This window comes from Schistocerca cancellata, chromosome 1 (assembly GCF_023864275.1).
Source record: "Schistocerca cancellata isolate TAMUIC-IGC-003103 chromosome 1, iqSchCanc2.1, whole genome shotgun sequence".
Classification (NCBI taxonomy): Eukaryota; Metazoa; Arthropoda; class Insecta; order Orthoptera; family Acrididae; genus Schistocerca; species Schistocerca cancellata.
Window position 1 is genome coordinate 955,473,103 of NC_064626.1, and position 24,508 is coordinate 955,497,610.

The 24,508-nt window shown below is 39.6% G+C and overlaps 1 protein-coding gene across 7 annotated transcripts in view; it reads left to right on the top strand.

Moving 5' to 3' along the window:
• Positions 1-24,508, top strand: part of LOC126088314 (GATOR complex protein Iml1) — a 579,824-nt gene that overhangs the window by 424,819 nt on the left and 130,497 nt on the right. For all 7 annotated transcript variants that reach the window (XM_049906449.1, XM_049906465.1, XM_049906495.1 and 4 more), the window contains one exon: positions 22,689-22,849. In XM_049906449.1, the coding sequence (XP_049762406.1) occupies positions 22,689-22,849 (161 nt within the window). The remainder of the gene's footprint in view (positions 1-22,688; positions 22,850-24,508) is intronic.

Sequence of the window (24,508 nt, forward strand, 5' to 3'; positions counted from 1 at the left end):
AATAACCACAAATAACTTTAAAAATCTGATTACTAATCAACTCAGTTTGCTTATTCACATGTTTGTGGACACTAATTCACTGATGTTGACTGGTATAAGCAGTTCCTCATGTATTTCCCTATTCTTCACTAATTCATCATCAAGATCTGCAGTTTCACTCTTTATTGGTACCTTTCATCAGTGTTTCCTGTTTAATCTCAACGTGAATCATTCCATCTAATGCTTTACAAACTGTAGTATCGTCATCACTTTCATCATCAGAAACATCATTAATAGCTTTATGTTTGCCTCCAATGCCATGGCTGTATACTGTATTTATGAGAGGGAATGTTTGACATGGAAAGGATAGCAACTATCGGACTGTAAGTACTCTTTCTTGTTAGTAGGCGACCCTCAGTGAAAGTGAGCTCTACATCAAGGAAAGTGGCATGGGATTCAGGATAAGACATGTGAAATGCAATTTGGGAGATTCCAGAGATTTTAATATGTTAGCCTCACCCTGTGTCCACATGGCAAAAATGTCATCAGTATATCTAAACCAAACCAGGGGCTGAAGGCTAATGGGTCCAGGAAAGTCCCCTCCAAGTGACCTTTGGTTAGAAAGGAGATATACTGGTTCCCATGGTCTTGCCACTGCCATCAAGATCCCCTACCTATGATACAAACTGACATAGAATGCCTCTTAAAAACTACAGGCCCATCACTAGCAATAACACCTCAATCCATTGCTCCGTATGAGCTGTTTCATAAACACTATTGTGTTTTTAAGTTGGTATGCCTACCACCAGGTTATCAGTTAGGATGAATGATCATAGACAGTGGGTGTATACTGATAACACACAATATCCTGTTGTGGAGCATCCTCTGGAATATGTCAGCCATGACCTAGGTGCCTGTTTAGCCACATGTGTCATATGGATTCTCCTCTGTGACACCAATTTCTCTTACTACGCAGGTGGGAACTGGCATTACAGTATCTCCTTGGTTCTTGCCATCCACTTGGCCCAAATTTATGTTAATTTCTTTGGTCTCAGCGTTTCTTCGCTCCCATTTAGTTTTATGTCTTTTATTTTCTGACCTTTCTATTACCCTCCACCTCCCCCAACCCCCACCCACCTCACATGCCAACTACAAATAATGCACTTAACTGTCTGCTCTTATTAACTTTTGCATAATGTTTTGGTGATAATCTCTGTATCACTAATTATCCTATCCTCTACCCTCAAGTTCTCAAATCTTGTCTGGAGCAGTCACCAACAATCAGTCGTTTTATCTCATCCCATCTGATAAATCTCCCCTGACTTTTGGTTCTGAGTGACTTTCCTGTAACTCTCCCAATTTTGTAATGTTCTCCAGTCCTTTTTCTTCATCCGTCTTCATTCCCCTTCAACCATTCTTCCAGAAGTAGGAACCACTGGCTCTGAATGTGTGCACATTTCCTGAGCTTTTATATGTGTTTCTCCAGCTGCCAATGTATGGTGAATAAATTTTTTTTTTATCTACCAAATTATAATGTCTGTAAAGTCATTTATATACCTCCGTCTACATCAACAGCAAACAGTTGCATGGAGGAGGGTACCCTGAGCTATCCTCTACCCTCAAGTTCTCAAATCTTGTCTGGAGCAGTCACCAACAATCAGTCGTTTTATCTCATCCCATCTGATAAATCTCCCCTGACTTTTGGTTCTGAGTGACTTTCCTGTAACTCTCCCAATTTTGTAATGTTCTCCAGTCCTTTTTCTTCATCCGTCTTCATTACCCTTCAACCATTCTTCCAGAAGTAGGAACCACTGGCTCTGAATGTGTGCACATTTCCTGAGCTTTTATATGTGTTTCTCCAGCTGCCAATGTATGGTGAATAAATTTTTTTTTTATCTACCAAATTATAATGTCTGTAAAGTCATTTATATACCTCCGTCTACATCAACAGCAAACAGTTGCATGGAGGAGGGTACCCTGAGCTATCCTCTACCCTCAAGTTCTCAAATCTTGTCTGGAGCAGTCACCAACAATCAGTCGTTTTATCTCATCCCATCTGATAAATCTCCCCTGACTTTTGGTTCTGAGTGACTTTCCTGTAACTCTCCCAATTTTGTAATGTTCTCCAGTCCTTTTTCTTCATCTGTCTTCATTCCCCTTCAACCATTCTTCCAGAAGTAGGAACCACTGGCTCTGAATGTGTGCACATTTCCTGAGCTTTTATATGTGTTTCTCCAGCTGCCAATGTATGGTGAATAAATTTTTTTTTATCTACCAAATTATAATGTCTGTAAAGTCATTTATATACCTCCGTCTACATCAACAGCAAACAGTTGCATGCAGGAGGGTACCCTGAGCCATTACAAGTCTTTTCCTTTCCTCGTTCACTTGCATAGAGAGCGAGGGAAAAATGACTGTCAATATGCCTTTATATGAGCACTAATTTCTCATCTCTTATCTTCGTGGTCCTGATAATCATTCTTTGGCCAGCTTCAGTGCTGGTTCTCTAAAATTTCTCAAGAATCTTCGTTGAAAAGAACACCACCTTCCCTCCAGGGATTCACGTTTGATTTACCAAAGCATGTTGTCTACTTCTTTAACTGTGTTTTATCGCACATCAGATCGAAGTATGTTTCCCCCTGCCCCACTCTTTCCCTCCGCTGGCAGTCTTTCTATTAGCCTAGACATGATTCACCAAAGTCTTTGAGCAGTCGTATTATACAGCCTCAATGACTGTAAGTTTGATCACTCCTGAAGAATCGCTACTGTGTGGAATACTGGTCATTATCTTCCTTCTGGTCATTAGGTAAGGGTGCTTCAGGTTAGGCTTCAGATAGCCACATTAGAACCTACCTGTGAGCTGCATGTTACTTTTGACAAAATACGGTTGTTAAGAGCTGATTTTGATGAGTTTTATGACCTGTTCTATCACCTGAACTTCCTACTGGACTTCCTAGTAATTCTGTCACACATAGGGTAGTGTGGGTGCATATGTTCACTCTCATCAAAAACTGAAGATATTAAAGCATGATTTATGTAATTGATGAAAGATAAGCAGAGTTATGGGTGTAAATAAAGTTATACAGAAACATGCTGGTTTCCATAATTTTGCAAGTAAAGGTTGTATACGATCTGCAAATGGTGTGTGAAGAAATGCAGAAAACAGAAGAGATTCCAGTAGAGTGGAAAGTCACTTAACACACCTTCTATACAAGAAAGGAGACAAAAAAGATGTCAGTATCTACAAAGGAATGTCTTTCCTACCAGTTATGTCTAAATTATTTTTAAAAACTTCAAGTGAATAGAATTACCAAAAGTCTCGAGCAACAACTGAACAAATACCAATACCAGATATTCATTTTGAAATGCATAATCCATCACACACTACTGAACTTTGAAGACATAGTTGTAAATTTTGTGTATCTCAAGAAGTTATTTGACTCTTTTGATAAGAAAACAATAGAGATAGGAGTCCAAGAACTTTGTAGTAAAACTAAATTTTTATGTCTAATTCATGGAATGCTTACAGATGTTCCTGAAAGTAAAATCCATATTTGTAGTTTTTTTAAAAAATAAATACTTGTGTAAGATATGTTAGTGACTTACCTCCAGCCCTTTGGTTATTAGAAAAAAATGGTATAAATTTGTGTGGAAAAAAATAAAAGAATATCAAATATGACCAATAAAAGTAGGACTAAAGAAACAGTGTATTGAATTAAACTGTCTGACATTTGCAGATGATTTTGCTTCACTGTCTGAAAATCTAGCAGATGTGGAACGACATCATTGTCTTTGACAGTAGAGTAGATTTTAGAACCTCTGCACAGAAAACCAAATTTATTATTAATACAAAAAATGCAAAATTTTTAAATGGACAGTCATTATCCAAAGAGAAGGTGAAACAGTTAAGGTATCTAGGAAGATAATTCAGGAAAATTGGTTGAAAATGAAAAGATACAAAAAATGGAGAGGACATATGGAATAACAAAAAATATCTACAGTAAAAAGTACCTATCAGTAACATAAAAATAATATATTACAATATGATATTGAAACCCGAATGCCTTTATGTAAAGCAAAGCCTAACAGAGAATCATAAGTTAGATGAACTAGAAATATTAAATAAGAATAAGAAGGAAAGAAGCAATGATGAAGTATATCAAAATGGAGAAAGATAACTGAAACAACAAAGAAAAGAAGACTGATATGATTTAGACATTTGTAAGGATAAATTAATAGACCAAATCATCATCTGTCTGTGCAAAAAAAAAGGAGAACTCCTATACGGGAGTTACCATAGCAAAACAGTGCTGTAGTGCCATGTTATGCTGTGCGATCATATACCAGCGTAACATGGACATCAGATTATGTATTGTATAATTTTGATGGAAGGTCATTTAGAAGAGATTATGCATTTAGGAATTATCCTGAGAATGTGGCAGTTGATATGGGAACATAAAATAGCTACTCTTCTAATTTTTATAATGTTAACACTGGTATGCTGTATGCTTGTTGTCTGAAATGATGATCAACTTCAGAAATTATTTGCACTGGTATATCAGTTCCAAAAATATACAACACTTAAATCTCTGTCAGTATTCTATGCTGCAGATATTTGCATAATTTGCCAATGACTGCACTTTTTTCATTTTACATTGCTCCAAAAAAAATGGTTAATCTGACAAAATAAACTCTTTGTCCAACATAAGATCTTTGTGTTTCACAAATAAAATATTTTTTCACCTTTTTGCGTTATTGCAAAGTTACAATTGCTGTGAGATGCTTCATGATCAGTGTTAAGTCATATGACTTATAACCTTTCTGGATGAGATACAAATTGCAATTCACCAGTGCAACATGTTTAGCACAAGTCATTTACAATATCATTTTCTTTTGTTTAATAATTACAATATTTAAATAATGATGACAGGGAATTAGAACAAAATTATTATATCTGTTTTGCAGTTGACTGTTGTCAACTAAATGTGATGGAGCAACTAGTGCTTACAGTTTGCTCCACGTGAAGTATACAAAACTGTGTTGCTCTGATCCTCACTCATTCAACTTGAAACAAAAACAAAATAGGCCATTTGCAAGTACTTACAGACCTCTATGAAAGGAAGGAACTGACTGATAACATGATAGAAGAAGAAATTGGAGTTGATACGGAAGAGTGATCCATTATTAGAGTTAGTTTAACAGAGCTGTGGAAGATTTGCAGTCGAATAAGGTGGAAGGCATAGATTATAGATAATATTGCTCTAGACATCATGGGGCTGGGGAGTGGCAACCAAATGATTATTCAAGTTGGAAAATATCATCCACACAGTCTTGGAAGTTAGCTAGTGCAGATAAGTGCAAAACGTGTCGTATAATCAGCTTAACAGCTCATGTATCAAAGTTGCTAACATGGATAATAACACAGAAGGCTGGGGAAGAAAAGGCTTTGTTAGATGACAACCATTTTGGGACCAGAGAGACAGCTCTGACATTACACTTGGTGATGGAAGTAGGACTTAAGAAAAGTCAGGACACATTCATAGGATTGTTAAACTAAAAAAAGGGTTCGGCAATAGATTATGGTGCAAAATGTTCAGAAAGGCTCAGGAAAGTAGTCATAAGCTATAGGCAGGAAAAGACAAGTCATTTTCTACAATACCTTCAAAAATCAACATGGAGTATTAAGAATTGAAGACCAAGAAAGAAGTACTTGATTTAAAAAGAGTGTAGGACAGGGATGTTGTGTTGGCAGAAGAGCCAACACTGTGTTACTAGAGGAGGCTGAAATGCACACGTTTTAGCTCATGCAGGCTGTTGTGAGGAGGGAAGAACTATACTGACGTGAGGTCTGGAACATGACAAGGAATTAGAATTCAGAAAGCTGGCGTAATTAGTTTCATACTGAACTTTAATCCATTAATGATGAACGTCGCTCTTGACGGTACATGATTCACAATATTATCTGTTCAGAATAGTAACTGAATATGGCGCCTTGCTAGATCGTAGCAAATGACATAGCTGAAGGCTATGCTAAACTGTCGTCTTGGCAAATGAGAGCATATGGAGACAGTGAACCATCACTAGCAAAGTCGGCTGTCCAACTGGGGTGAGTGCTAGGGAGTCTCTCTAGACCTGCCGTGTGGCGGCGCTTGATCTGCAATCACTGATAGTGGTGACACGCGGGTCCGACGTATACTAACAGACCGCCGCCGATTTAAAGGCTACCACCTAGCAAGTGTGGTGTCTGGCGGTGACACCACACAAGGATACAGTTTTTGCCCCTACTGTGCAATCTGTACATCAGAGAGACAATTATGGCAATAAAAGAAAAGTTAATAAGTGGGATTAAAATTCAAGGTGAAATGATATCAGTGATAAGATTCACTGATGACATTGCTCTCCTCACTAAAAGTGAGAATACTTACAGATCCTGTTGAATGGAATGAAAAGTCTGAGTGCAGAATATGGTTTGAAGGTAAACTGAAGAAAGACGAAAGTGATGACGAATAGCAGACTTGAGATAAGCACAAACTTCATATCAAAATTGGTAACCACATAGTAGAGAAATGGAGGGAATTCTGCTACCTTGGAAGCAAAACAACACAATATGGACCAAGAAAGAGGACATAGAAAGTAGACAACCAAAGACAAAGATTGCATTTCTGGCCAGGGAAGTCTGCTACTGTCAAACATTGACCTGAGGACAAAATTTCTGAGAAAGTTCTTTTGCAGCACAACATTGTGAGGTAGAGAATCATGGACTTTGGGAAAACAGGAAAAGAAGAGAATCAAAGATTTTGAGAAGAATGTTGATAATTAGGTAGACTGATAAGAAAAGAAATGAGGAGATTCTGTGAAGATTCGGCGAAGAAAGGAACGTATGGGAACACCAACAAGAAGAAGGTACAGCATGATAGGACGTGTTAAGACATCACAGAATAACTTCCATGGTACTATTTGGAGCTTCAGAGAGTAAAAAAATGCGTAGATTATATCCAACAAATAATTGAATATGTTTGATAAAAATGTAGGTGAGATGGAGAGCCTGAGATGGGAGAGGAAGTTGTAGAGGGCCACATCAAACCAGTCAGAGTATTGAGACTGATGGAAAAAATAAAAAAAACTGGCTTATAATTGGTTGAAATTCACTAAATATGTTTTACATCATTTAGTATCCCCACCAACTGTCACTGAGACGGATGTGGGGGAGTTGGTGAGGTTACTGTAGAGGAATAGTATATACCTCTGTCCCACAAGGTGCAGATGAATCATGACATGGGGAAGAGCCTCTGAACTACCTGTTTATCTGCCAGCAGCTATAGGTCTTGCTCAGCAGCTGTAATGCTGGTTTCAATGTCTGTGTGCGTAGCCTTTGCCCCATGCTGTGTCTCCATGTGTTCAGTTGTCAGTTGCTCATGGTTACATGCTGTATTACCTACTAGCTCGATCTCTACATGGAGTTCAGAGTTGCTGCTTTCCCCTAGATTGACATGTACGCAGAGCTCATTGCCTCCTCCAGCACTCAGCTCCCAGCATGTTGTCAAGCCCCCGTCAGCTTGTGTAGGTACAAAACTGGTGACGTCAGTCATTATTTAAACATGTGATGCTGTTATTTTTTTAATAGTGTTCAATTGTGGCCATGGTGGCCCACCATCTTTACTATGCTGGAAGGAGCAGTTGCGCCTCCAAGAGCAGCAACGACAGCTGCAGTAGGAGCCGGTGCAGAAACTGGTCAAACAGACTGTAGAAGTGCTCCGTACTTGTGCCATGCTGATAGCAGGCTAGGTGCCTGCCAAGAAGCTTTCTCTCCCTGCCCCTGCTGATGTTCACCTCCATCAGACTTGGTGGGTACATGTAAACTGAAGTGTTGTAATCCCCGCTTACAACTTTTTTCAGATTCTTGATGGGACTGCTTGCACATGGATGCCATATGTAGGGTGTGCTGCAAAGTGGGCCATTTGGCAACAGTTTGTGACAGTGAGCGAGCTGCAGGGTAGCAACTGGAGGCCTCATCATTTTCCCTGGACTCGAGAGTGGTCTCTGACATCCCATGAGCATCACCCCAACATATTATACTGACAGTAGTAGTGAATGGGTGACCAATTGATTATCAGTTAGCCAAGGGAGTGATGGCCTCATTAACTTAGATATTAACCGGCTCTTGGGCTGTCCTGCGTTGCAGTGGGCACTATGTCATGTTATATTACAGTAAACAGTTTGTTCCTTTGAGGGCACAATTCTCTGTTTCTGTGTGTTATTAGAATGTGAAACAGAAACTTATATGTAGGGGTTAATTCATGATTGTAGGATAATAGTTTTGGGTAAGACATCTTTTCTGTTTTTGGTTTCTGGGTTTTGCATGAAGTACATTTAGTGTCTCAGATTTGGACTCTCCACTATGATTGTACGACAGGTTGTTTGAGAATATCTAGGGGCAGCAGAAAATTTTCAGGCACACATCTTCCTTTAACTATGTGCGAAACCTAAATTTTGGCCCACCAGCCCTATTCCCTTCATCATGTGTGACAACGTCAAGGCCGAGTTGCAGCATTGGCAGGACCTTAACATTGTTCATCCTATGTCATTGAGTTAGTGGGTCACCCCATTGGTGGTGATTCGAAGCTAGATGGTACCGTGCATCTTTGCAGCAATTTTAAACAGATGGTCAATGCGCAAAGCATTGCAGACTCGTACCCATTTCAGTACCTGGAGGAGGAGCTGCTGGCAAAGTTTGGGGAAGGGGAGGGGAGGGGGACAGTATTTCGGATGCTTTTTCTTGGAGTTTCTTAGTGCTCAACTCCCTCATTGGGCTTTATCAGCTTAATTGCCTGCCTTTTGTAATGTCATTTGTGCCTGTGATTTATTAAAGATATTTGGAGATTCAGGATACACCTTGTTACATAAACTACCTCAATCACATCTGGGTCACAGGCTCCATATGATAGGAGCATTTACGGAATCTGCAGGGGAATTTCCAACGCCTTCTAGAGAACTGCCTTCATTACCAATTGGAAAAATGTATTTTTTCCCCTGAAGGTGCATTTTTTAGGTCATATGCTCAACAGAGATGACCTCATCCATATGGACAAGCACGTCAAATCTATTGTGAACTTGCCACTATCCAAGAACCTGAAGGATCTCAGTCATTTTTATGCAGGATTTCGTATTACAGTAAGTTCATTCCCCAGGCCACATGCATCTGCCATCCTTTTAACTGTCTTCGTCAAAAGGGTGTCAAATTTGTCTGCTCTGCAGATTTGTCATAGGGCTTTCCAGTCACTCAAGCAGTGTTTGTGTTCTGCTTTCTGTTTGGCTTCCTTTACACCAGGTAAATCTACACCCTACCTGTAAGGCTTCAGCGTATGACATTGGTGTGGTCCTGTCACATCGTAACCAGATGGCACTGAGCAGCCTATCACTTATGCATCATAAACACTTTCCACAGCACAGTGTAATGATTCACAGGAGGAAAAGGAGGTACTGGCTGTTGTTTTCAGAATTTCCTCATAGGGGATGAAGTTTATACTCATCGCTGACCACAAGCGGTTGTTTTCCATATTCAGCTGTCATTCCAGGCTGACGGATAGGACTGCCCACCAATTTCAGAGGTGGGTGCTCCTTCATAGTAATTATTGTTATGACATTTGATAGCAGTCCATTGCCCAGCATACAAACGCGGATGCACTATTGTGATTGCCAGCAGGACTGGATACAAGTTCTACCCACAAGAGTCTCTTGTTTTCACCTTTAATGATGCCTTGCAGCAGACTTTGAAAGATTTTCCTTTAATGGCTTGGGAAGTTGCAGCCGTCATGGCCACCAACTCCTCTTCTGGAAAACTTTTTCAGCTGTCCTGATGGGGTGAGCAGAGCATGCTCTTTCTTTAGTGCATTTGGCAAGGCATACATGATTATGATTGCCTCAGCATTGCTCAGGAGGTCCTAATGCAGGCCATGGAGGTGCAGAGCTGTAGAGTGGTCATACCTCCAGCATTGAGTGGTCATACCTCCAGCATTGTGTCCTTGCATACTCCAGCTGCTGCATGCATCACACTGGGGTATGTTCCTATGAAGGCTTTGGCATGTTACCACTTGTCGGCAATCAGTCAAGATACTGAACATCCTGTATGGACGTAAGTTGCCTGTGCACAAAACAAGGCTGCATCACAGTGTTAGTTTTTCTCTTGGCCAGTCCCAGAGCACATTTGGGACAAAGTGCACATCAACTTTACAGGCATGGTTTTAAGACACAGTATGATGATCAATGCATTGTCAAAGTTCTTGTACGTTGCCATCTGTCAACAGCAACAGTTCATGCTTTGTCAATGAATTTTGGTATCAGAGGCTTCTTCCAGACACTCATAACTGATAACAGTTGGTAATTTGTATCATAGGATTTTGAAGACTTTTGCATTCGCAATGGTATCCAGCACCTAACTATTGCCATGTTCCATCAGGTGTCCAACTTGGAAGTGCTGTGTTTCGTACTTATGTCCATGTGTGCATCATCCCAGGACAGTGCATTGTTGAGTTTTCTGGCTATGTACTGGGTGATGCTGTTCAATGGGCGTAGCCCAGTAGAACATTTAGAGGTATGCCAGCTGTTGTGTCCTTTTGATTTGCCCACCACGTTTTCCTCTCAAGCCTCCCATTTTGGTGCAGTCTTTTGGCCAGCAGCAGGGGTGGCTGCCTGTTATTATGGTGGACCACAAAGCTCTTGGCAGTTTTTTGTTGTGGATGTCAGTCAGGTGAGGCTGATCCATCATTCCATTCAGTTGCAGCCATATCCGGTTGGACCTTCAGTTCCACAATCTCCAAGCCAGCTGGGCAACAGGGTCGCTCACAATGTTATTCTGGTAGGAGGCTTCCAATGGCGGCAGCATTCCCACCACTGCTGCCATTACTGTCCTACGTTTGACTACATGGTAGGGTGATAGTGGGGCTAGCTCCTGCGCTTACTGCTGCTGATCCCATGGAATTTGAACTGGTGCCCTCTTTTCCCTGCTCTACAGTTGCAGAGTCCTTCCCCCACCCAGGCCTGTGGATCAACCGCTACCCCAGCCTCCACGACCTTCTGCTGCTCTGGCAGAGCAAAGTGTGTTGGTGTTTTCTCTTAAAGTGGTCAGTCTGTATAAACTGAGTCACATGTCGTGTCTTGTTCCATTATCTGGGGTTCAGCTTCCTTGTATGGATACTAATCATCTCACAGGCAGTAAAAGTAGCAATGTGATCAAAAATTCATGTCCTATTGCAAAGCTTATCTTTATTTGTAACAGTAGAGGTCTTTTTGCTGTTAACACTGCTGCTTTCATTTCAGTGGAACAGATTTTCAAGGTGAACAGATAATTTGTACAATAGTTTATAAATAAATAATGTTTGTAATTTTGTTTATAATTTACAAGAATTCTCCGTTTCCTGTTTTGTGTATGGGAATTTCTAGACTATCTGTGCATCATAATACAGAACTTTACTCCTGAACCCCTTACAAGCATTGAAAGAGAAGAAATAATTTATTTTTCTTTTTTGTATTGTGTTGTGGAGGTGGCAGTTAAGCTGAAATTGATTTGTACTGTTAGCAACAAATACCATTAATGAGTGAATATAGTTGGGGTGAATGTAGGAATTCCAAAACTTCAAAATGAATTCTGCAAGATTTTCAGATATCTTTGTTAAAGAGTAACCTTAGTGTTAATTTGTTCTGAATAAATGGTTTATTTACTTTAACTGCATTTGCCCATACGATAATTGTGTAAGATGATAAACTTTGAAATCATACAGAATAAGCCAGAACCTCAGTCTTCGAATCAGAATAATGCCTTACACTGAAGTTCAAAGTAGAAAGAATTGAGAAAGTTAATACATGTGTTTCTTTCTTTACTTTATTGTTTCTACTATCCACCTGGGTTCAAAGAAATGTTACACATAGCATAACATTTAGTGTATTTATTTTCATACAGTTTCATTATTAATTCATCAGGTTCTGTGGGACAGTGGGGCCAATTCTGTTTGATCAAGGAACAAGTCACTACATAATGCACAGAAAGCTAATAAGAAAATGTAAAAACTGAAAAAAGATTATAAAAATGAAACAGTAATTTCTCTAATGTTTCACTTTATGCAAAAGTTTAGCATGGTCCATGTAACCAAATGCTTTTCTTAAATAATATGCCTTCTGCCCTCAATGTTTCATTTAAACCTGCAAGTGCTGCATACACATGAAAGAATAAATTATGTTAGGCACTGATACTGCTTTCTTAAATACAAACTGATGTCTGACAATAAATCAGGTGCACCGAGATGTACAACTACTCTATGAGGTGCATTCAAGTTCTAAGGCCTCCGATTTTTTTTCTCCGGACTGGAAAGAGATAGAAACATGCGCATCGTTTTAAAATGAGGCCGCGTTCATTGTCAATATGTCCCAGAGATGGCAGCACCGTACGGCAGATAGAATTTTACCGCCAGTGGCGAGAATGAGAACTGTTTTAAATACTTAAAATGGCGACGTTTCCCTTACTTGAACAGCGTGCAATCATTCGTTTTCTGAATTTGCGTGGTGTGAAACCAATTGAAATTCATCGACAGTTGAAGGAGACATGTGGTGATGGAGTTATGGATGTGTCGAAAGTGCGTTCGTGGGTGTGACAGTTTAATGAAGGCAGAACATCGTGTGACAACAAACCGAAACAACCTCGGGCTCGCACAAGCCGGTCTGACGACATGATCGAGAAAGTGGAGAGAATTGTTTTGGGGGATCGCCGAATGACTGTTGAACAGATCGCCTCCAGAGTTGGCATTTCTGTGGGTTCGGTGCACACAATCCTGCATGACGTCCTGAAAATGCGAAAAGTGTCATCCAGGTGGGTGCCACAAATGCTGACGGATGACCACATGGCTGCCCATGTGGCATGTTGCCAAGCAATGTTGACGCGCAATGACAGCATGAATGGGACTTTCTTTTCGTCGGTTGTGACAATGGATGAGACGTGGATGCCATTTTTCAATCCAGAAACAAAGTGCCAGTCAGCTCAATGGAAGCACACAGATTCACCACCACCAAAAAAGTTTCGGGTAACCGCCAGTGCTGAAAAAATGATGGTGTCCTTGTTCTGGGACAGCGAGGGCGTAATCCTTACCCATTGCGTTCCAAAGGGCACTACGGTAACAGGTGCATCCTACGAAAATGTTTTGAAGAACAAATTCCTTCCTGCACTGCAACAAAAACGTCCGGGAAGGGCTGTTTCACCAAGACAATGCACCCGCACATCGAGCTAACGTTGCGCAACAGTTTCTTCGTGATAACAACTTTGAAGTGATTCCTCATGCTCCCTACTCACCTGACCTGGCTCCTAGTGACTTTTGGCTTTTTCCAACAATGAAAGACACTCTCCGTGGCCACACATTCACCAGCCGTGCTGCTATTGCCTCAGCGATTTTCCAGTGGTCAAAACAGACTCCTAAAGAAGCCTTCGCCGCTGCCATGGAATCATGGCATCAGCGTTGTGAAAAATGTGTACGTCTGCAGGGCGATTACGTCGAGAAGTAACGCCAGTTTCATCGATTTCGGGTGAGTAGTTAATTAGAAAAAAAATCGGAGGCCTTAGAACTTGAATGCACCTCGTATTATTCATTAGTTTCTAAAAATCATCAGTAACAATGATAGCAAGGATATTGGTCCATGATTGTGGACATTATCTGTCTCTTCCTTTTCATAAATTTATTGGGAAGGAAGCTTCAATAATTTAGCCGTCTCAACTTTTACAGTTTTAAACATGTGTAAAGCAATAATGTGGTCGCGAAAGTAAGTTCGGAGTGGATAACAAATGCATAAAACCACTCCCACAACTAGTGGAAGAGAATAGATTAGGAAGTGTGTCTCATTGGCACTTCCTGAAAAAGGGTCTCAGCTCTCAGGATCCAATTAATAAGTAGTCTGCTCAATAGCCTACAGAACAATGTGCATGACGGTACTTCTTGAAGTATCTAGTGGAAAGTGAATATTACAATATTGAAGATTTTTCTAGCAAAATAAATCTGTAAATTATGTTCTATGCAATCATCAGAAAGTCTAATCAGAAATGTTACTCTTGTACACTGTGGAGACTGGAACGGTAAATGAATATTGGGCCTAGGAAACTAGCCATTTCTGCTGTTATTCAAAGTGTTACTGGCACATATGTAATGGATGTATCTTCAAGAGTGATACATAGTATAAAAGGGCCAAGCTTCAAGATTTATGTTTCATCTTCAGTTCTCGTGGGTGTGGAACATGTTAGAAAGTATAACATAAAAACATAAAACATTTGAATATAATACTTGCTATCCTTGTCATTTGTCTAGAGGTCTCAAAATTTTTTGCTCACTCAATATACAAGACGTATTTCTAGCAGAATTGCAGCAGACTGTGAAACCTAAAGAGTAAATGCACAAAATTACGTCAGCGCAATCATATTGGGTCTGCTATTCATAACAGCAGCTGTTATTTTCACTAATGCTTCTTGACATGAGAAGGCAGCACGAATCAAGAGGCAGGTCCTCAGACATTTATACACTGTTGTCATGTGAAATGAATGCAGTTTTCGAGGGGTAGATGGGCTGCACTTTGAGGAAACCAGTGCCTGCCCTATACTCAAGCTTGATTTTTTTAACACAGAATTGCGGTCCAAGCTGTGCTCAGGCTTGGTCTCTAGAGTGTTAAGTAATGTGTAATATTGATGGTCTTATATTCTTGGCAAGGCCCATATTACATGACACTTGCAATACACAATATAATCCTACAGGATCAAATAAAATCAGTCACTCAATCAAACTGACTCTGTAGGTTTAATTTTGCTTTGAGATGTCCACCACATTGTCTTGTTCTAATGGCATACTTCAGTACTTTGCAGTATTGTCTGTAGTGAAATTCTTTAATCTGTCTAGGAGTGTCTGTATTATGACACAGCTCCTGTTTCCTCATAATGACATTCTAATGCCATCTGTCTGTAGATTTTATTGTCTTAATCTACAACAGCAGGTTACGCATAAGAGACTAAACAAGTCGATATATAAGTATACAGGTGGAAGTTATTTCTATGCATGCTTATTTAATATTACAATAATGAACTTCATACATGAAGTATTTACATAGTACTCTTCATAAATTTACATATTTTTTAATTGAGTAAAACCAGTGGACAGACAAAACATCATAACAGCAGGACTCCAAGATATGAGAAATACAACAGAAAATCCATTTGAATCTCAGGGTTATAGAATTGACAATGGAAAACCAGGACAAAGAATTATGAAACAATGCCCACAATTTGGAACAGGGTTTATAATAAATTTGAAAATGATAGATTCAGTAATTGATTTTAAAGCTGTTTCTCCACAAATTGCAACTTTAACTCTGAAAACCACAAACAAGATCTGTACTATTATAAACACCCATTCCCCTAACAGTGAGAAAATTTTCTAACAAGAACTGTGATGGAAGTAAAAAAATTCTAGGATATTTTGGATCAGACAATAAATCAAGTCAATAAAAACAATGTAAAAATCTTAATAGGGGATTTTAATGCCAAAGTGGGAAAGGAAAAGAAGTATGGAGATATAATTGGAAAAAGGGCCCCACAAAAAGGGACAAAAAGTCAGTGAAATTTGCAGAACACGTGAGCTCATCTCTAAATCTACAAATTTTAAAAGAAAAACAAACAAACTTATGAAACGGAAACATCCTGATTGAACAAGAGGAGACTGGCAGCTAGACCATATCCGCAAGGACAAATACTTTCTTAAAGAAATTTGAAATGTTAAAGTACTGAGAGGAACAGACACAGGTTCAGATCATTATTTAGTCAAAATCAAAATCAAATTCACCCCATTAAGGAAAAAAAAAAGGACGTAGAGCAATTGGAGATAAAAGAAAGTATGACCCACATAAATTAATAGAAATGGCAAATACTAGAAAAAAATCAAAATACTATAGTAATGGATAATCTTGAGGGATTAATACCAATTTTAAAACAACATGCTGAAGAACTGGCCCCAGTAAATCAGTTTAAAAAACATGCATGGTGGATTACGGAATGTGATGACATTCATGATGAACAACATCAAGCTTAGACAAGATTTCAAACTCACAAAATTGAAAAAAACTGCAACTAACCTAAAAAATGTCAGAAAAAAGTCTCTCAAATCATCAGAAAAACAAAGCAGCAATATCGAATGGATCTACCGAATTCCGTTGAAGAAAACTACTACAAACCAATTCCAGAGATTATTTTAAAGCCTTTGATAAACAATTATGTAATTACAATGCTCCCACACTACTGCTTAGAAATAAAGATGGGAGAATAGCCCGTAATAACAAGGAAAATACAGAAATCATAGCAGAAGCATTCTACAAGTACATGAATTGCAATGAAACTGAAAAGCTTTTAACAGTAGACACAAGCATTCTTATAAAAATCAAACCAGAAAATATAAACCTACCTACACTCCAGGAAATAGAAATTACACTTAAAGAAATGAGAAACTATAAAGCATGTGGTGAAAATCAAGCGTTTGTGGAAATGTGGAAGTATGTTGGTAAAACAACTCAGACATCTTTACATATTATTTTACAAAAGATTTGGGCAACAGAAAAATTCCCCGAAGAAAGGACCACAGCTATAATTAGCCCACTCCGTAAGAAAGGAGACAAAAGAGATCCAGACAACTATAGAGGAATCTCACTCTTGGACTGTACCTACACAATTTTTTCAAAGATTTTACACAGTAGGATCAAAGAATAACTGGACAAGGAAGCAGAGGATTACCAAGGAGGCTTCAGACCTTGAAGAAGCCTTGCCAAACCAATGATTACTCTGAAATTAATCATGGCTTATTACCACAAACAAGACAAGCCTTTCTCAAATACATTTATAGGTTTTAAGAAAGCATACGCTTCTATCCATAGACCCTCACTGTTGAAAGTTTTGACACATTTTGGACTCCACCTAAAATTAATTAAACTGATAGAACTTACCTTAACAAATACAAATTTGAAAATTAAGTTGAGTGGGGAACATTTGTAACAACTGGTTTAAGGTAGGGAGACAGCCTGTCACCATTCCTTTTTAATGGTGGCCTTAAATACACAATGAGGGAATGGTACAAGGACAATCCAAAGAACATTAAGGTTGGAATACAAAAAGATGACATAATGTTAAACTGTTCGGATATGCTGATGACCTCGCTCTTCTTGCTGACAGCATTCAAGAAACAAAACAACAAACTAATTCATTACAGGAAATAGCCCAGAGTATTGGCCTTAAAATATTTTTTGGAAAAACAGAAATAATGCCAAGGGGACAGCTACTGGCAAACAAAATTAGAATTCGAGAACGTGACATAAAAGTTGTTGAAAAATGTAAATACTTGAGAGAGATAATTACAAATGACCTGTATGAGAAACCATCATGGCAGAGTTAGAATAAACAAATTGATTGAAACACATCATGTTATCAAGAACACATATAACAAAAAATGCCTCTCAATAGCCATAAAATTGAAACACTACAAAACAGTCACACAGCCACAAATAACATATGCTAGCAAAACTATATTTAAAACAACCAATACTATAGCAATAGACAGATTACTTAGAACCGTAACAAGAATAGTCAGAACATGTATAAATAAAAAATACAAAAAAGGTGGAGTTTGGAAAATAGCTTTAAATGAAGCAGTTTATAAAGAAATAGAACCAGTGACAAGTACATTAAAAAAGAAACAGATCTGTCTGCTTGGACATTTGATGAGGACAACAGAAAATAAAATTAGCAGGAGAATAATTGAGAAGTTATGGAATAGTAAGAGCGGCGTTAGATGGATCACAGAGATCAAGGGAGGACTTGATGAAATCACAGATTTGAAGGGCAAGACAGATGGGCTCAAGATACTTCAGGACAAACGTAACACACCACCAGTAAAAATTAACAAACTAAGAATGGGAAGGGTGATTTCGGATGAGGAGAGAAGTGCACAGTCCGAAAGAATGTAAAAGTACTGTGCATACAAAAAACAGAAGAACCTAATTCATAATATTGGCTGAAGTGGACCAATCAATTTTTTTTTTTTTTTTTTTTTTTTTTTTTTTTTTTTTTTTTTTTTTTTTTTTTTTGGTAAAGTGATGATGAATATCACAGTGATTTTCCACCAGTCCTTACTTACTACACTAGTTTAAAGAATATGAGTGATTACATAATGTAGATATATGGTGGAGGAATATCAGAAATTGTAAACAGAGGTTCACTTGAGTCTCTTGAGTTGCATCCAAACACGATTGCAGTGGCCAGTTTTTGTAATTTGAAAGTGTTGACAGCTGGGAATTTCCTCAGAAAGTGACTCCATATTTAAGGTGAAAATGAAAGTAGACATGATACGCATTTTACTGAAAATAATTGCTTACTAGTATTGAGTTTGTGACTGTGAGTTTTTAATGCAGAAGTTCTATCAGGGAAAACAATGAAGATTTCTAAAAATATGTTTATGTGCCACTCAAATTCTTTGCGCTGTACATGTCTTGTGAAGTGTGCCTCACAAAATTGGCTTTATATGTAATGCATTTTCTAGTACCAAAAGGTCATTAACATTTGTTTGCTTTGTACTAGCTGCAGACCTGTTGAGTTATCATCTTAGATGTGTCCGTATATTTGAGTTAGCTTCCATCATCTGACATATGTCAGTATATTTGAGTTAGCTTCCTTAATATTGACACTTTTCTAATTGTCAAATATTACAGTTTTAGTTGTACATTGTTGTAATGCAGAACATTGTTAGCACTCATATAGATGAATGTAGAATACTGCAGACTACGGTCATTTAATTGAATGAATATCAGTGACAGTGCATGAGTCATAAGTTGTTGTATCTCTTTGCTGTGTTTCAGAGCTTAAGTTTCCATTATATTGCTAATAGACACAGTGGCTGAAGGGAAGGCATTGTACATAAACATTGTTTCACAGAGGCACTTATAATTTAATAATGTGTTGCATTTCCATTCCACTTCGACTACACAGTTGGACAACAGACCCAGAGAAGTATTGCAATTTCCTTGGTTGTGGATGCAGACATTAGTAAGCGGGTAATTGTGGCATTGAACAGATTGCACTTCATCAGAATGCACATTTCTACCACCTCCTATCAGCATGTGGATGCTTTCATATCGTGGAAACATATTGTCCAGCTCACCATTCAAAATGCTCTAAAATTTCCAAACCAACAGTGGACATTCTGTCTCTTATGAAGATTTGCTCTGATCTCTCATCGATGTAAAAACTTTATGGAGAGGTGAATTTGAATGAGAAACAACTCATCATAGATACTGCATGAATTTTTTGAGATTTATGTCACTTCCTAGCAGGGCAGTCATAAGTGTATATCCTGTGTACTGTCATCAGAAGATAAATGCAAGAGTACTCAAGCTGAACAGCACTGTATCTCATCTGGCCAGTTTACATATTTTTGGCCCTGTTTGTTCCTATAATTTTTACGCAAGCCTGCAAGAAATACTGTTTCCTAAACTCTGTCCATTATAGGGTTATCTGTTGAGTTTTTCGAAGTGAATGATTCACATTCCAGTTGCATATTTGTAATGTAACTCTGGTATGTAAGGTTTGATGCCACATTAGCCACCAATTTTTCTATCATTTCAAATTGAGTGGAATTGTGGCTAACCATTTCACTGCATTCAGTAGACAGTGAACCAATCAGTCTGACTGTTGTATTACACACAAGATTCTGCAACTAGGTATTGTTGAGTATCTACACTATTTTCAGTGTGGATACTGTTATTCACATAGCACCAAATATTGTGTACGTGCAATTCCCTTTACACACTTTGAGGACAGGTTCCTTTCATAAAAAAGGGGGGGGAGAGGTAATAAATGTGGGCTCTAAAATGTATACCTTAAAAGCTATGAGCACTTGTTCTTCTTTGATACTGTGAAACCCATCTCTTCCACTAAAGCTCTTTGCTTTCCATATTTGGGGAAGGGGACCAAAACAAGAAAAAAGGTCCTGTAAACATGGACTCTAAATCTCATACCTTAAGAGATATGAACACTTTTCCAATAATAGAGGTGTGTTTCACAGCAGCGAAGATGAACAAGTGCTCATAGCTATTAAGGTAAGATTTTCGAGTGCATGTTTACTATACATTTTTTTCTTGTTTTGGTCCATACTATCTCCTCCAAAAATATGGAAAGCAAAGAGCTTGCAGTAGATTAAAAAAATCACGCATCTCTTTCCTCCTCTCTGTGCTCACCTCTTTCTCCCTCAGTCTGTCTTTCCACTTCAGTTGACCTGCTCCTCCCCCCTTCTCTGACCATCTCCTCTTCCTTGCCCTCTCTGTCTGTCTAGCCCTCCTCCCTCTCTTTATGCCCATATATTGCTCCTCCTATTTCTGTCCATCTCCTCCTTGCCCTCCTCTCTTCCCATCTCCTTCTCCCCCTCTCTCCCCATCTCCATCTCTCCCTCTCTCTGTATATCTCCTCCTCCCCCTCTTTATATCCATATCCTCCAACCTTTCTCTGCCCATCTCCCACATCCCTCTACCTATCTATCTCCTCCTGCTCCACTCTCCCTAACCACCTCCTCCTCTTCATCTCTTGCTGGCCCCTTCTCCCTATCCATATCATCCTTTCCTCTCCCCCCTATCCATCTCCTCCTTTCTTCCTCCCCCTATCCACCTCATGCTATTCCTACCTCCTTTCCCCTCTCTCTGTCCCTCCCCTTCTCCCTCCTCTCTTCCTGTCCCTTCCCACCTTAAACCATATGTTCCTCCCCTCCTTACTCTCTATGCCCTGCCCTCCTTTCCCCTGTCTGTGAGTCCCCTGCTGACCCCTCTCTATCCATCACATCCTCCCCCTCTCTGTCTCCCTACCTCATCCTCTCCCTTTCCCTGTCCACCTCATCCTCCTCCCTCTCTCACTATCCATATCTTCCACCACTCACTCTCTGCTGCCCATCCCTACATATAGCTCCTACAAGGCACTCCAATACTACCTGCACAAAACAACTCCTGACCCCCTCTCTGTCCATCTCCACCTCCCCCCTCTCTGTCCATCTCCACCTCCCCCTCTCTGTCCATCTCCACCTCCCCCCTCTCTGTCCATCTCCACCTCCCCCCTCTTTGTCCATCTCCACCTCCTCTCTCTCTCTCTCTCTCTCTCTCTCTCTCTCTCTCTCTCTCTCTCTCTCTCTCTGTGTGTCCATCTCCACCTCCCCCCCCCTCTCTCTGTCCACCTCATCATCCACTCTCTCTACCCACCTCTTCTTTCCCCCATTTTTTCTGTACATCCACTGTTCTTTCCCTCTCTTTGCTGTACATCCACTGTTCTTTCCCCCTTTTTGCTGTACATCCACTGTTCTTTCCCCCTTTTTGCTCTTCATCCACTGTTCTTTCCCCCTTTTTGCTGTTCATCCACTGTTCTTTCCCCATTTTTGCAGTTCGTCCACTGTTCTTTCCCCATTTCTGCTGTTCATCTACTGTTCTTCCCCCATTTTGCTGTTCATCCAATACTCTCCCCCCCCCCCCATCCATCTTCTCCCCCCCCTGTCTCTCTCTCTCTCAATCTATCTCCTTTTGCCCAACCTCTCTCTCTCTCTCTCTCTCTGTCCATATCCTGATAACCATCTCTCCCTGTCTCCTCCCATCCCCTCATGCTATCTATCTCCTCCTGTCCACATTCTGTGTACACTCCCACCTCTCTCTCCCTATCCATGCCCTCTTGCTCCCCCTCTCCCCATCCATTCCCTCTTGCTCCCCCTCTCCCCATCCATTCCCTCCTGCCCCCCCTCTCACCCTACTCATTCCCTCCTGCCCCCTTTCACCCTACTCATTCCCTCCTGCCCCCCCCTCCTCTTACCCTACTCATTCCCTCCTGCCCCCCCTCCTCTTACCCTACTCATTCCCTCCTGCCCCCCCTCCTCCTACCCTACTCATTCCCTCCTGCCCCCCCTCCTCCTACCCTACTCATTCCCTCCTGCCCCCCTCCTCTTACCCTACTCATTCCCTCCTGTCCCCCCTCTTACCCTACTCATCCCCCCCTCTCTCCCTGCCCATTCCCTCATACTCCTTCTTCCCTTATCTGTTCCCTCCTGTCCCCCTCTCTCTGTTCATCCCCTCCTCTGTACACAACCTTCCCCCATCTGTGCCCATGAGCATGTGTGGCTCCTGCAAAAAACATGCCTATCTATCATGCTGATGCTACACTCTCACAACACACCTGCCATTCATGGCAGCCTACTTGTCAGATGCAGAATTTTTTTTTCTCATATCCTGGTTCCTGTATGAGGTGATTCTTGTTTGGTAAGCACTAAGTATACCAAATTTAGTAGAATTCAGTCCAGTGTTTTAGGAGGAGATGCTGGGCTTACACCCCCCCCCCCCCCCGCCCCACACACATACACACATTCTTTTATATGTATAATTGAGAGCCATGTTTGCCCATTTGCAAACCATTTGATCCCTTAAGAGTGTTCATGTTATCATCTCAGACTTTTGTGTTGTTTGTATATATACTGAAGCAAGTAATGCCGAGTCATCACCAAACTAAGTAACATAATTAAAAATATAGTTGCTTATATGAAACCAGCAGCCCATCTGTTTATTGCCAAGTAAGCATACATTTTAAATGGAAACACTGAAAAATATTAATAAGTGTATGTTTCATTTTCCAGTGCCATTATACAAGCATACACACTTGGAAACAGATGTCAACAACAAGAGTGATCGCATTGAATGGGGTCATGCCCGTTATCAGTCTGTTTTCAGACCAAACAGAGCATATGAACTAGTTGTGCAGTGGGTTGCTTCCTCGGGGACAATTGTAGCAGAATTGGTATGTTGAATTTTCACAATATATCTTAATAAAATATTGTATTTTTTTATGTCTGTTAGAACCCTTTGCCAATATCACGAATTTGCTTAAAGTCTTCATTTTGCTCCTGTTGTGGCATTTGTTTATGTGCAAATATTAATGCTTCATTAATCCACTGATAATCAAATTGGCTACACTGATATTTCTGCCTGGAGTTATGAACAAAACTTGCTATACTGATTTAATGCAAAACATAGTAAGGTCAGGAAGTTCAAATATTCTGATTAAAATGTGGCTCATGGTTTCCATCTGTACTAGGAAAGTCTGCAACATTTGAATGGTCCCCCGTAACAGTGTTGTACATCACATTTTGCCATTTTTCAGAACTGATGAAAAATGTGTTCAACAGTAAAAGTGCTCATGTTCATATAAAAATAACCAGGCTTATGAATTGTGTTTTGTAGAAGAGCTTGCTTCATACATTGGCACACATTTATTCTGCTGTAAGGAAAACAGTTACTGTCCCTAGAATATAGTAGTACATCACTACAAACACTATAAATTGTTATATATCATTCATTAGCATTTTTATAAATATTTTTATTAATACTAGAACTTAGTAACACAGTAAAGAAATGCAGTGTGGAATAGAAGTATTTGTGTATCACAAACATCAATACTATCAGCAGTAACAAAAGTTTTCATCATACTGGCTTTAAAATGTAGTCAGTCTTAGAGACAAAGCTTGTAGCACAGTATGCTAAACCAGTGACCTGTAAAATTTTCTGTACCATGGCTTTAAGTACTGCAACATTCAGATCAAATCCATATTTTTTGCCAGTGAAAGAGGAATCAACTTTTTGTGTAATGGTGAGAACGGTTGTTGTGATATTGGAAACACATGATGCAGTTAGTGTCCTCTTCTCTTCTTGAGAAGTGTTTTATGATGCGAAGCTTATAGAACATTGTGGCTTTCTCTTATGAAAAATGCATTTGGGTCATGAGACATAAGTTTTAGACACATGATATTCATAATTTTTACTTAAAAATCTTGTTTGATGTCTGCCTCTCTCTGTGAAAAATCAAAAAGTGTACTTGGGCCATTTTTCTACTTTTTCCTTTCTATGAGTGTGATATCTCTGTCACAGGGAAGAAAGCTATGAATGAGACAAAAAATTTTTGCTCAGTCTGAGAATACCCTGGATGTAGTAAATGCCTGTACACTGATAACAATTTCCAGTTATTATTTTGGCCAGCACAGCAGTCAGACTAAACAATAAGTTAATGTCGTTGGCCCTGCTCTAATGACTTGTACATGTCTATTACATATTTAAACATGCAAGAAGCAACTTAAGCTGATCCCATTTTTCCCAGGCATTCATGCCATATGTGCATTGTCACGTCACCTGTTTTAAGGCTGTTAATGGCAAAGTTGTAACAGGAAAGTTACCATTGGTACTAGATGTTAGATTACTTTAATGTGGGGCAAGACAAGGCCTGCTGAAGATCTTTACATAATAAAACAACAGCTTTATTTGCCGGTGATATTGTAGAATCAGTTTTCTGCACTGCATAAGCATTGTCAGCTTTGTGGTGACAAAGCTCACTCTGGACACGAATGAAACACCTATCTACGTCATTATCAGCCTCAGTCATTTTAACATACAGCTCAATAACATA